This window comes from Megalobrama amblycephala, linkage group LG11 (genome assembly GCF_018812025.1).
Source record: "Megalobrama amblycephala isolate DHTTF-2021 linkage group LG11, ASM1881202v1, whole genome shotgun sequence".
NCBI lineage: Eukaryota > Metazoa > Chordata > Actinopteri > Cypriniformes > Xenocyprididae > Megalobrama > Megalobrama amblycephala.
In genome coordinates, this window is record NC_063054.1 from 29120225 (window position 1) to 29133566 (window position 13342).

The 13342-nt window shown below is 36.6% G+C and overlaps 1 protein-coding gene across 9 annotated transcripts in view; it reads right to left on the reverse strand.

Moving 5' to 3' along the window:
• The window catches only part of enah (ENAH actin regulator), a 108027-nt gene that overhangs the window by 12296 nt on the left and 82389 nt on the right, over nt 1–13342 (reverse strand). For all 9 annotated transcript variants that reach the window (XM_048207301.1, XM_048207299.1, XM_048207298.1 and 6 more), the window contains exon 5: nt 4482–4852. In XM_048207301.1, the coding sequence (XP_048063258.1) occupies nt 4482–4852 (371 nt within the window). The remainder of the gene's footprint in view (nt 1–4481; nt 4853–13342) is intronic.

Genomic DNA, 13342 nt, shown 5'->3' on the forward strand with positions numbered 1-13342 from the left:
TCAAAAACAGTTAAATGCAATCTCAGAATGTTATGCAAACCTGCAATAATTAAATATATTAAATTAAACAAATATACTTTATGCATTTAATCTCACTTTATTAACCAATGTCTTCGCTACTGAACTTTGATGATCCAGTTCAGCCATACTAATAAGCAAAAATGGCTTTAGATAAACATCACTTTTTTTTTTTTTTTATGTATTGTTCAGGTAACAAATGTTGAACTTTCATCTCCTGCGATCCAGAATGACAGCAAAGCTAAAAGGTTTGTTTGAGCTGCGCCCTCTACTGTACAGGTGTGAATTTGCATTTCCTTCAGCCTGAGGCTTATTCATATCACTTTTGGAGTGAAAGAGCCTTTACATTTGTCAAAAATAGAACTTTTTTTGTTGTTATGAAAAATCAAACAACAAGCCCAGCCCATAAAACTATGTACAAAATAGTTGAAATAATGTGTAAAAAAAAAAAAGACAACATACTACCATTCAAAAGTTTTGGGTCAGTAAGATTTTAATGTTTTTAAAAGAAGTCTCTCATGTTCATAAAACTACAGCAAAAACGCCGATTTGCGAAATAATAATACAATTTAAAATAACTCTCCATTTTAATATATTTTAAAACGTATTATTCCTGTGATGGCAAAGATGAATTTTCAGCATCATTACAGTGTCACATGATCCTTCAGAAAGCATTATATGATGTTGATTCTGTGCTCAAGAAACATGTCTTATTATCATCAATGTTGAAAACAGTTGTGCTGCTTAATATTTTTGTGGAAACCGTGATACATTTATTTATTTATTTTTTCAGGATTCTTTGATGAATATAAAGACCAGCATTTATTTGAAAAATAAATGTTTTGTAACATTATAAATGTTTTTAGGGTCATTTTTGATCACTTTAATGCATTCTTGCTAAATGAAAGCATTCATTTTTTCTTTTAAAAAAAAAAAAATCTTTATAAAAATTCTTTTTTATATATCTTACTGACCCCAAACAGTACTACTTTGAACAGTAGTATACATAAATACATCACTATACAGATGTTATTAAAAGCCAGTCACTTGATTTTAGACAATATACATGTTTACTAGTGCAAGGCAATATAATGTATTATAATGTATTTATGGTTGTTTATATAGGAAATGCATGTAAATTCATGCTTTGGTTTATAGAGAGTCTGCGCTGTAAGAGTCACTGCCTGCCATATGTTGGCCAAATCTTTCTGCTCTAGTGATTCTCATAAGCAGCCTGCAGACACAGCTGCCCTCCTGCTGCGTGAAACCCACCACGCCCCCTGAGCACTCTTCAAAATACACGTCAACACACAGGCAAACACAAATTATCATGCCCTACATTCAGGTCATCTCCTTATTAACACTTTCCCATTGTTCAAGCTGGCTTCATGACTTGAGTGCAGCTGATTTCAGTTTTTTTTCCTTGTTTTAAATGATAATGTAACCTATTTGTACCTTACTTTCTTCCATTTCACTTGCCTCTTCTACGTTTCTACACTATTAGCTTTGACAAGCCCACATGAACCGTGATGTAGTGCAGTATGTTCACCAGAGTGACTTAATGAAATTCTTCCACTCCTAGAGCACAGGCGGTCACATGGCAAGACCAATCGGCTGTGCTCTAGAAGGACTAATCCAACTTTATTAAATCAACTTGTGACTATGGATCCTCACATTCAATGTTTTTCATACTAATGGGTTTATTTATTTACAAACTATTGCATATTATCCGCTGAAGTGTAAAAGTGAACCATTTGGCTATAAATATCCATTTACACCTTCCATTAAATAGAAGTACATGTATTCAATTATACTTACTAGTGCCTTGACTAATGATACAGATTTTGTTGCACACATCCAGCAGAATCTCAGGGTATTTATTTGATAATCCTTCTCCCAGACACGACTCAGAAGTCACAGAGTCAAGACAAGATCCACTAAAAATACAACTACAGCTACAGAAGAACTTCATAACAGACAGAGATCTCAATTTAGTGTCAATTTAACAGTCAGAATAAAACATTAAGAGCACCTGCCAGTCAGTACTGCAGTGAAAAACATCAGCTGCAGACTAGCTGTACAATGATTTGACTAAGCATTTTAAAAAATGACACTGAAAACATTTATGTGCGGAATTTGCGATCAGGAAAACGTTATGCTTGCCTTCCTTGAGAGCTTTTAGGAGTATGTAAAGTGAATATAGCTGTTCTAATCTAATATAAGGGGAAAGACTGTCTCCTTCACAAATCTGACTGCCAGTATGTTAATCTCTGACAGAACCAGTTGAGTTAGTAGTAATTTAGGTTTAATACATCCCTGAGCAAGCTATAAAAGGTTAAAAGGTTTCTGACTTGGTACTGAAGTACTTTTGACATCCCTTTGTGGAATAATGCATCTTGTTATATGCAAAGTATAGCATCAGTGGCATATAATACAGATTATTTGATGCAAAGATCACACATTCACCATGCTAAACTGCTCAAATGTTTAACACTTGAATGACAATTATGCCCATCAAAGCCTGAGGCCTGACCTCTCATAGACTGTTTGTGGAATAAACACCCCCTCCCCCATAAAGAAGAAAATGTGTATTTTTGGACAGCATATGATTCTGAGAAATGTATGCATCTAATGTGATGAACTCAAGTATGCTGTATATACCCAACATTATAAAAAGCCCTTTAAAGTAAACAGTAAATCAAAATTGATCTTGTTTACTTTCATATTGCAAGTTCCTTGTCTTATTGTGAACTATTCATTGGAGCATGTTATTGTGAAACAAAATAAACTGTCAAATCTAAAAACTTTCCTTTTCTGCTAATCTCATTTATACAGGCTATTGGATATTGTTAACCAGTAGTCAAAGCCAAATAGCGTATAAAGGGATAGTTCACCCAAAAAGAACACAAAAAAGAACACACTTCTTTTGAACACAAAACAAGATATTTTGATGAATATGGGTAGCCAAACAGTTGATGGAACCCACTGACTACCATAGTATAGGAAAAAAATACTATGGAAGTCAATGGGGTCCATCAACTATTTGGTTACTGACATTCTTCAAAATATCTTCTTTGTTGTTCAACGGAAGAAAGGAATTCATGCAGATTTTGGGTAAACTATCCCTTTAAGCCAATGTTTTAGCAAACTTGAATTCAGTTTGAATACATTCTGTTATATAACGCACACATTTCACGATCCAATCACCATGGGGGAAAAATGTCAGACGTTTTTTTTTTCGACTCAATATCCTGTTTCTATCAGACCTATGTCAAATTACAAAAGTTAAACTGGTTTCAGCAACATTCGTATTGATGCTTGGTAAGATCCGCAGCCCCTCTCTACGGTCACCTAAATTCTCGACACCCCCCGTTCTCGAGTCCTGGCAGGTTACCCATAATAACCTAGTGGGCTGTACAAAGGAGAGTGTGAGAGAAATGTGGTTAGTTTGTGCCGCTCTCCCTGAGTTTAATCATCTTTCAAGCTGTGGATTCAGACTCTTCCAACATACTGACAGATGGACACGTCAGGAGAAGATCGCCTATTGATATTATAAGACGCAAGGAGGTGGTGTCCCTTTCCTTCCATCGAACTAGAGGCCAAGCGTATACTAAAAATAAATTTTACACCAAGAACAACAAAAGGAAACATTCGAATTAGAGATGCACAGTATATAAAGACACATTGATTTTTCGGACAATTTGTTTTTTGTTACTTATTGCTGTCAGACGATATTGGATATGTTTTGGTGCCTCATTTTTGCCAATTTTTAGATTTTATATTACATTTGCCATACTTATATATCTTAAATAGATAGATTACATAAGATTTAACCTTTTAGGAGCTCTTTTTCTTGAACACCGCGTTCTTATAATAGAGGTCTTACCTTTTTATTCAAACAAACTTTTTTCTTAAGTACATCTCCTATTGAATAATTAACCATATTTCATTTTATTCATTATTCATTCCTTTTATTATATTGCTGTGGTGCTGCTTACATTAAACATCACAACAATGATTAAACATTGACGAGAATAGCATTTATTTGAGTTTTTGTGAATGTGGCATTATTTTTAGACAAAGTAGTACAGATTTTTAATCTGTTGTCAGCTTTTTATCGATTACCAGCCATAGTATGAAAACAATTATCAGCCAGAACTGTAATATCGGTGCATCCCCAGTTCGAATGCATAGTTAACATTACAGAATAACATAAAAAATTGTTTTAATTGAAATTTCAAGGGCGTAATAACTACAACACTGTAATAAATTATTTCTAATGGACACTAACAGCATTTCACAGGCATTTGCATGCTCAGCATAGTCTACAACAGAAGAAAAGCAACTTGTATTGTTAGTTTGTGTTAAAACCTCGTTCATCTTTTGACCCCAGCCCATCCTGTCTACATCTTATCTGTCAGACCAGTCTATAAAAAGAGATTGGAGAAGATAAAGATGCTCACCGGCGTTGGAGATGCGTCTCCCTCTCTCCCAGTCCATCTGCTCTCTGTCCAGCTGCTCTTGGTGCTCCCTCTCTTGCTTCTCTCTCTCCGCACGTTCTCTCTCCATCAGCTCCCGCTCGGCGCGCTCCCGTTCCTGGCGTTCTCGCTCCAGCTGCTCCTGCTCCTGACGCTCACGCTCCAGGCGGTCCAGACGTTCCTGCTCGGCACGTTCCCTCTCCAGCCGCTCTCGCTCCTGACGCTCTCGTTCCTGACGTTCTCTCTCCGTGCGCTCCCGTTCCAGCATCTCTCGCTCCAGCCTTTCCCGCTCTAGCCGTTCTCGCTCCAGTCGTTCCCGCTCTTGCTCCTTCTGACGCTGGAGCTCCTGCAGCTGCCTGAGGACACATAAGAGCAGAAGGGTACGACTTTTCAATTACCAGGTTAGAAAAAAGTAATTAATACTTTTATTCAGCAAAGGCACAAATAAATTGATCAAAAGTGACAGTAAAGCCTTACAACACTATTACAAAAACATTTCTATTTTTAATAAATTCCGTTCTATTAAACTTCAATCAAAGAATCCTGAAAAAATAAACAGTTTCTACAAACATATTAAGCAGCACAACTGTTTAACATTGATTTCTATGTTTCTTGAGCAGCAAATCAGCATATTAGAATGATATCTGAAGGATCATGTGAAACTGAAGAGAAATAAATTCAGAGAAATAAATGTAATATATTAAAATGGAAAAAGCTATCTTAAATTGTGATAATATTATATAATATTATATAATAATTTGTAATAATTGTTTTTTTTTTTACTGTTTTACTGTATTTTTGATCAAATAAATGCAGCCTTGGGAGGCATAAGAGACTTCTTTCTTAAAAATCTTACCAAACTTTTGAATGGTAGTGTAAAACTGTTGAATCTCACCATAATATTATATTTATAAAATTAAAAAAAATAATATATTTAAATTATTATTAATATTATTAATTAGCAATATTGCTACCATTAATTAATATTACCAATTACTAATATGATATTACAATTCAATTTAGTTTAAGGGCCATTCATGCAAAATTAATGGAGAAATCATAATACTCAAAATGGTGGCAGTAGAAGTACTTTGTTTACTCTATAACATGCAAGTGCAGCTGGACTAGCCAAAAAATATTTTGTGATTTGAGCTAAATAAAGAATAATTATAATGCCAATGATTTTCATAGATAATATTTAGATGATTGATGAGATATAGATGATTGATAAGTAACCCTGAGAAACTGTTTTGATCTGTTTCAATGTCAGTCAGTGTATAGAAGGAACCTATTTGGAAAACAGCTGTTTGGGGCCATTAACAAGATGGCCTTAAAGGGCCTTTGAGACATTTTCAGTATGAAAGACTTTTATAGAACAAATAAAGAAAAAAGACTTGCTTTCTTCCAGATACGGAGACAGCTGAGTACTAAAATCGCAGTACATCACATCATACACTAGAGGGCAGCACATTCAAATGGATCACAAGAGGTGTGAGAAGTGCCAACTTCAGCACCAGACCAGCTCGCCTGCAGATGTTCTGCTAAGTAAGGGTTTATGAAAGATTTGTTTGTCAGTCCTCTTGTGCTTAATCAGCATCCAGCACATCCCCATGCCCAGAATTCCAGTGTGTAATTACATTAGAGAGCCAGATACATCTAGACTGTGGAGAGCAGGGACAGTAAATGAAGAAAAATGGGCTGTTTGCAGCTCTGGCTCTGAAACTGGACAGATGGACCTAATTCGAAGATGAGGGGCAGAACAAACTGAAGAGCACTCATGAAAGAAAGCAAATCAAACCCAAAGAGCCTAACAATGTAAAGAGGACATGGTGTATTATTAGGAGTTTAACATCAAAGTTATCATTTAACGTTCATCATCCAGGTTGTCCTTAACATGCCGTCTTTCCAGAATATTTTACTTCACCAAAAAAGGAAAATTTCTCACAATCATGTTGTTCTAAACCCATATGCTGTAACAATTATAATAATTTCTGAAACCCAAAGCGCTACGAACAAAATAAAGATTGTATATTGACCAAAAACAAAATTAATAATACTCCAAACACAATAATATATTAATAATACAATATATGAAAATAAATAAAGAAATAATAAAATAAATGAATACAAATATAAAATAAAAAAAACATAAATAATACACACACACACACACACACACACATTTACCAGGTTGATAATATAGTACATATAGTATATTTTTCATTTTAAAATGGAAATGATTCCTTTAAGACACCCACTTTAACCTTTTGTTAAATTACATAACCACTGAGGATCTTCCTTTGTGTTTGTGTAAACAGACAGCAGCTCATTGAAACTCAACTTATTTTCTGCCAGATTTCAGCTGTCATGGGAAACTGGATTTGTGATTAATAATCAAACACGTCAGACCCTCGTCACTGGGGTTTGTATTAAGACAGGTGATCCTGCTCTGTCCATCTGTGAAACAATCTCCCACACATATTTTTGCATGAATGGGCGTACATGATATCATTTCCTGGGACCTTGCCAGACACACCTTCCACTCAGCATGAGAGTCACAGCAATGACAAATATCAGCTCAGGTGCAGTGACATCATGCCTCCACAAGTTTTCAAAGGAGAGAATAAGATGGGAAAACCACACCCTAATCTTTTAAAAGACCCCTTGAGAAGAGCATGTTTACGCCTAAGGCTTTAACTGACACAGTCACACCTGCTACGATATAGTCACTCCTACTGTATCATCGGTCCTGCCACTGAAACCAACCTCAAATCTCAGACCAAATCTCATAACTAAAAAATTCACAGTAACAGTACTATAATATGTTGAAACGGTAGCAGTGCTGTTCACTTACACTACTGTTATCGTCTGAAATCTTTTCCAAATTAGGTTTTTCTCTTCAGTTAACTGATCAGCGCTAGCCTCAATTCTGACTTGATGGTTTTTCATTGTAATATTGCTTAATTTAATAAAATCTTTAAAGTAAAAGCAGCATGAAAAAATTCTTTGCAACGTCTCACTTCAATCTAACTCTAAGAACAATGTGTATTCAACTGACCTTACGACGGCGGTTACTTAACTACGCCCACCGCTTTTCAAGGGCGGGTACTATATCTATGTCTGTCAAACAAAATGACGACACAAAGTAACTGCCTAAATTGGAACCAGTGTTAATGAAAACTGCCCAAAAACACACACTTTATTCAGTTTATTCATACAGTTGTACATTTTTATTTAATGTAGTGAACATTGTGGAATCACGTAGATTTAAAATGAATGAAGGCCAGTGTCATGAAGACAGACAAGTCTGATCCAACTCTTGCATTTTTTCGAAATTACCAGGTGATTTCGGGAATGGAACAAACACAAACACCATTAAGCCACTCTGGATATTCAAATTACATGTGCCATAAAAACACCTTTTTACCATAGTTAAAGGTGCCCTAGATTATGTTTTTAAAAGATGTAATATAAGTCTAAGGTGTCCCCTGAATGTGTCTGTGAAGTTTCAGCTCAAAATACCCCATAGATTTTTTTTAATTAATTTTTTTAACTGCCTATTTTGGGGCATCATTATAAACGCGCCGATTTATGCTGCGGCCCCTTTAAATCCCATGCTCTCCGCCCACAGAGCTCACGCTTGCCTTAAACAGTGCCTTAAAGTTTACACAGCTAATATAACCCTCAAAATGGATCTTTACAAGGTGTTCGTCATGCATGCTGCATGCATGCGTCGGATTATGTGAGTATTGTATACTGTTATATTGTTTACATTAATTGTGAATGAGTTTGAGGCTATGCTGCGTGGCTAACGGCTAATGCTACACTGTTGGAGAGATTTATAAAGAATGAAGTTGTGTTTATGAATTATACAGACTGCAAGTGTTTAAAAATGAAAATAGCGACGGCTCTCTCGTCTCCGTGAATACAGTAAGAAACGATGGTAACTTTAACCACATTTAACAGTACATTAGCAACATGCTAACCATTTTTCGCTGTTGTTCTTGCTTGCTTACCTAGTCTGATGATTCACCTGTGCACAGATCCAGAGGTTCTGCCCTTGTCTAATGCCTTTCATAATGATAATGTTGGAAACGTGGGCTGGCATATGCAAATATTGGGGGCGTACACCCCGACTGTTACGTAACAGTCGGTGTTATGTTGAGATTCGCCTGTTCTTCGGAGGTCTATTAAACAAATTAGATTTATATAAGGAGGAGGAAACAATGGAGTTTGAGACTCACTGTATGTCATTTCCATGTACTGAACTCTTGTTATTTAACTATGCCAAGATAAATTCAATTTTTCATTCGAGGGCACCTTTAAAGGAATTTGCCAAAAAGTAAATAAATTAATAAATTTAAAAAATGAAAGCTTGACAGACAAAATGGCAGACAGCCACAAGGATTCTCTGTGCAATGATTTGGGGCCATTTACACAACAATGTTTTCAACCAAAAACGGAAAACTTTGTGTTTTGGCCGTTTATTTAAAACGTTTTAAAGGCGTTTTGGGGGCTTGACAATGCAAACTTTTAAAAATGGGTTTAAAAAAGTGTTTGAAAATGATACCATTATCATCTCTGTGTAAACTACAAAAATGCAAATCTGTGAAAACGTATGCGTATTACGTGTTCAGTCTATAGGCGCGTAGTGTTTCTTTACAAAGTGACATCGCCAACTACTGGCCAGGCATGTGTAATACAGCATTTTTAGTCATTTTCGTGGATAATTGTGAATGGGGATCGTTTTAACTATGTTGTCGTCTGTATGCTAAAAAAGCAAAGGAAAACCTTTTCAGTTTTTAGTACATCGTTGTCATGTAAACATACCCTCAGATCGGCTATTTTGGGCTGTCGGTTATCTTTACAACCACACACACCAAGTGTCAGGGCTAAGCAAATGGTCAATTCTTCAACATCTGAAAAAGATACAATTGCAGTTGGGTTGAACCGAGGGGAATAAAACTATAAAGAGCTAACCGTGAATCCACAAGGTCTGCTATGAAGATCTTCCAAAAGGAGCTTCCATATGCTTGGTCTACTGCCCGAGTTCTCTATATCTGCTTAATTTAGTTGCCTTGTTTCAGTTGTTCTTGTACCTGGGTTCCCAGAGGATGCATTCTAAGCCACTCCATTATGAAATGCTGTTAAGGTGTGGATTGCTGAGAGCGTGTCCCACTTCCCCCAAAATCCCCGCTGAGCCTGAGCCATGCTCTCAGAGATGTAATTAAAGAGCAGAGGAAGCCTCGCTCATGTCTGTGGTAATATACTACCTCAAAAGTTCACGCCAGCCATACCGGTGCCAACCATAATTCACCCCTGAACAGGGTATTAGAACAAGCCCCCTATAGAAATGAGCACTGACCCAACACTTAACAGAAATGGGGTAAAATGGACATATGATATCCGAGGCCTATATTTAATTTTAGGTAAACATGAGAGCGAGGATGGTTCATGACACATATGGGTCAGGTGAGGTTAATTGTTCATGATGCAAGTGGTGTGCAATCCCAGCGATCCTACACGGATGGAGGGGTCATAATAATATCAAGGGCTTCTTGTTTTCGGAAGCTGCTGAAAATAAACCCTGAACAAACATCACTTTAAACCAAACTGGCTTTTGACCAACAGGAAAAAGGATTTATTGGATCACATGTTTGCGCTCCTTGTTTCTTAAATAAGAACGACACCCCAGACCTGTTCGCAAGTGCAGTTCGCACCATTTCGGTTGAGTGCTTTATTTGTGCCTAGTCACATTGGATACATATGCATTCCCTGGCATAGGAGATCACAACATTCTGAAAATAACAAGCAGCACAAATACTTAAAATTAGAAGCGGGATCTCAGGCGAGAGACCGGAAGGGGCCAAAATATGGGGTTGAGGGGTTCAGCAACACTAAAGTCTTACTTTAGTAGGCCTTTTTTTTCCCTCGAGTTGGACCTCATTTTCATATGTGAATTTAATTGTATTGTATGTCCTGCTTCTTTCTGATCATGTCAGGGGAAACAAGCACCCTGGTTCTTCAACATTCCTATGTATTTACATAATAACCCCTTTCAACAGAACTGGTGGTCACTTAAAGGTACCTAAATGCTTTTAGTTCCACTACAATGACATAATGAAGCATGACTGGGATTGTTCTTGTGTTTTGGAGCAGACCCAGACATATTTGTCAAAGGGCCATTCAGTATTCTTTCAAGGAGAAGTTAAACCTGCCTACAGTCAACAATTCAAGAAGCCAGTATAAAAATAATAAAAATGATCAAATAGCAAGCAACTGACCAAAACAATACCAGTTTGGAATCAGCACTAGTTTAGAGCAACTCTACTGCCGTCCAGAGCATTTTGAATATAGGAAAAACTACAAGCAATGCAAAATTTGCTTACTTTTTTTCTCTCAAACACCCCCTTCTTGAGCATGGAATAAGGGCTTAAAAGATGGGAAACATGCAGCAGATCCATTTATTGGCGTCTCCGTTCCTGACATCAGTTACCAAGGAAACAGTAGCTAAGGGAGTGTAGGCGGCTCACAGCCTGATTCAGAATGTCTTCCAACAACTTACTACAACAGATTCTAAAGGCAGTATGACTTCATTGGATTTTAAACAGGGTGATAATACAATACAAAATACAGAAAAAAAATAAGATAAAGAAAACAAGAAAAAGAAAAAAAAAATCATATCTTAAAAGCAATATATACAGATTTTTTTATAAGTATAATAACAGTGGTGCTTAAGAAGTCATCAAATTACACTGCAAAAAAAATCCAAAATCCAATAACGAGTATTTTGTGTCTAATTTTCCAGTAAAAATATCTAAAAATCTTTGAAACAAGATAATTTTACATTTATCTTCAGAAAATGTATCTTTAATACAAACGTATCTTGTCTTACTGCACTGGCAGATGTTTTCACTTGTTTTGAGTATGAGGTGAAAAAATCTGCCAGTATTGTGACAAAATAAACTTCTATTCAAATACACTCTATGAAAGCAAGTTTAATTATCATACGCAGCATTGCTTCAAGTACATGCAGCTTGTTTGAAGGATTTTTAGAGATTTTACTAAAACAAGTCAAAAAAGACTCATTAAAAACTCAAAGATGTAATGTGAAGTTATGTATATCATAACTTGAAAACGCCAAAATCATGTATGAAGATTAGTGTCAGAGAAAAAAAAAACCATAAGTATGCAAATGTAGTCCAAAATACAGGGAAAATGACTGATCTTAAAAAAAAAAAAAAAAAACTGAAAAATAATTAAATGTAGAAAAGAGGCCAACATTGATTAAACAATGACAGACTATTGTGAGAAAGTGAGCAGAATGAGCACCATATTGAAGTCTTTTTGGCAATTGCAATTCCCCTCTCTCCTGGAAAGGCCCAGCAATTTGGTTAACGGTGGCTGTGTCCAAGCTAAGCCATATGGTGTCTTTTGCAAGGCTTCTTCCAAAATTTCAACAGATTTGGTCCCAGCTCTCTGATTCCCCCTTACACAGAAGGATGAACATCTTTGAGCAGAGAAGGCGGTGCAGCTCATCTCGAAGGAGCTCAGAAAGCAGGATGTGGGATTTCTGTAGCTGAAGGGTCATTCATAAAGAGATGACAGACATCCGGACGTGGCTGCTGAGCGATCTGGGTGCATTATTGTGCTGAAGTGTGAAGAAGTGGCGATGATTATGACAATCAGCTTTAAATGATGCCATCAGTCTGTTAATGAGGTGGTGGCTCCATTCTCGCCCTGCTAGCGGGATACGGTTGGGGAAATGGGCTTTTGTGTCTCCACCTGACAGATGTGCTGAAAGCCAGCAGAGCAGCAAACCTGTATCAGTGTCCTGCTGACTATTTTTATCCTCCCATTATGCCACTTCATGTCTTTTTAATCAAATACTAATACAGTATATTTTTGGCTCACAGAACACGGGTCGACTCACATGTCACCTGCTGGAGTGAAGATGGAGTTAAAACAGCCTGGAGCCTACAATCTATATCTTTATACACATAATCCCCTTGGAAACTGTAATCCGTGATGCCTGGTGATGAGGGACACAGCTAAATATTTATTTTTCCCAGCATGAAAAGAACACAAAAGTAGCATGTCTGAGTACGAGGGATGGCATGCACTTCAGACCAAAAAGGGTATAAATACGCCATTTTTGAGGTCGTGTGAGAATTTTTTTTTTGGTCATCATTCCATTGTGAGGTTTACAAAAATGCCTAAGCCTCTAATTCAAAGCATGTGTGTACTAAAACACTCCACAAAATTAAAAGACAAAAAGAATATAATCCTGAAAAAAAGCTCAAACTAAAACATTGCTCCAGGAAGAAACTTCTATGCCTCAAACATAGTGGTTCTTTTGCACAAACAAACAAAAATGGACACTGACTCATACTAAAAGAATTTAGATGTGAAACCACAGAAGACAAATCCTCTTGAAGTCTCCATTTTAAGTACCAAACCGCACTTTTCTGTCATTGCGTCAATATATTTGTTACTCTGAATATTAGGATATTATGCAACATCAGTTTCTTCACACTCATGCATCATTTTAAGGCGGTCTGAACTGCACTGGACAAAAAATATTTGCTATTATTATTAAAAGCACTTGCGCTCATTATACAAGTCAATCATGTTGTGCATAAAAACTACAATTCTACAAAGTCTACAATTCAAGTAATGTCTTTGTCAAGGTGACTGTTCAGAGAAAATCAACTGACGTGCTTCGGAAGTTACTAAAATTCCTATAGCATGCTAGTATGTGATCCTTAATTTATTGTGACCTAAGCAGCCTTTTGAGAAATCTCATTCACACCAACCGAGTCCTCCGGACTGTCTGACAGCACTAC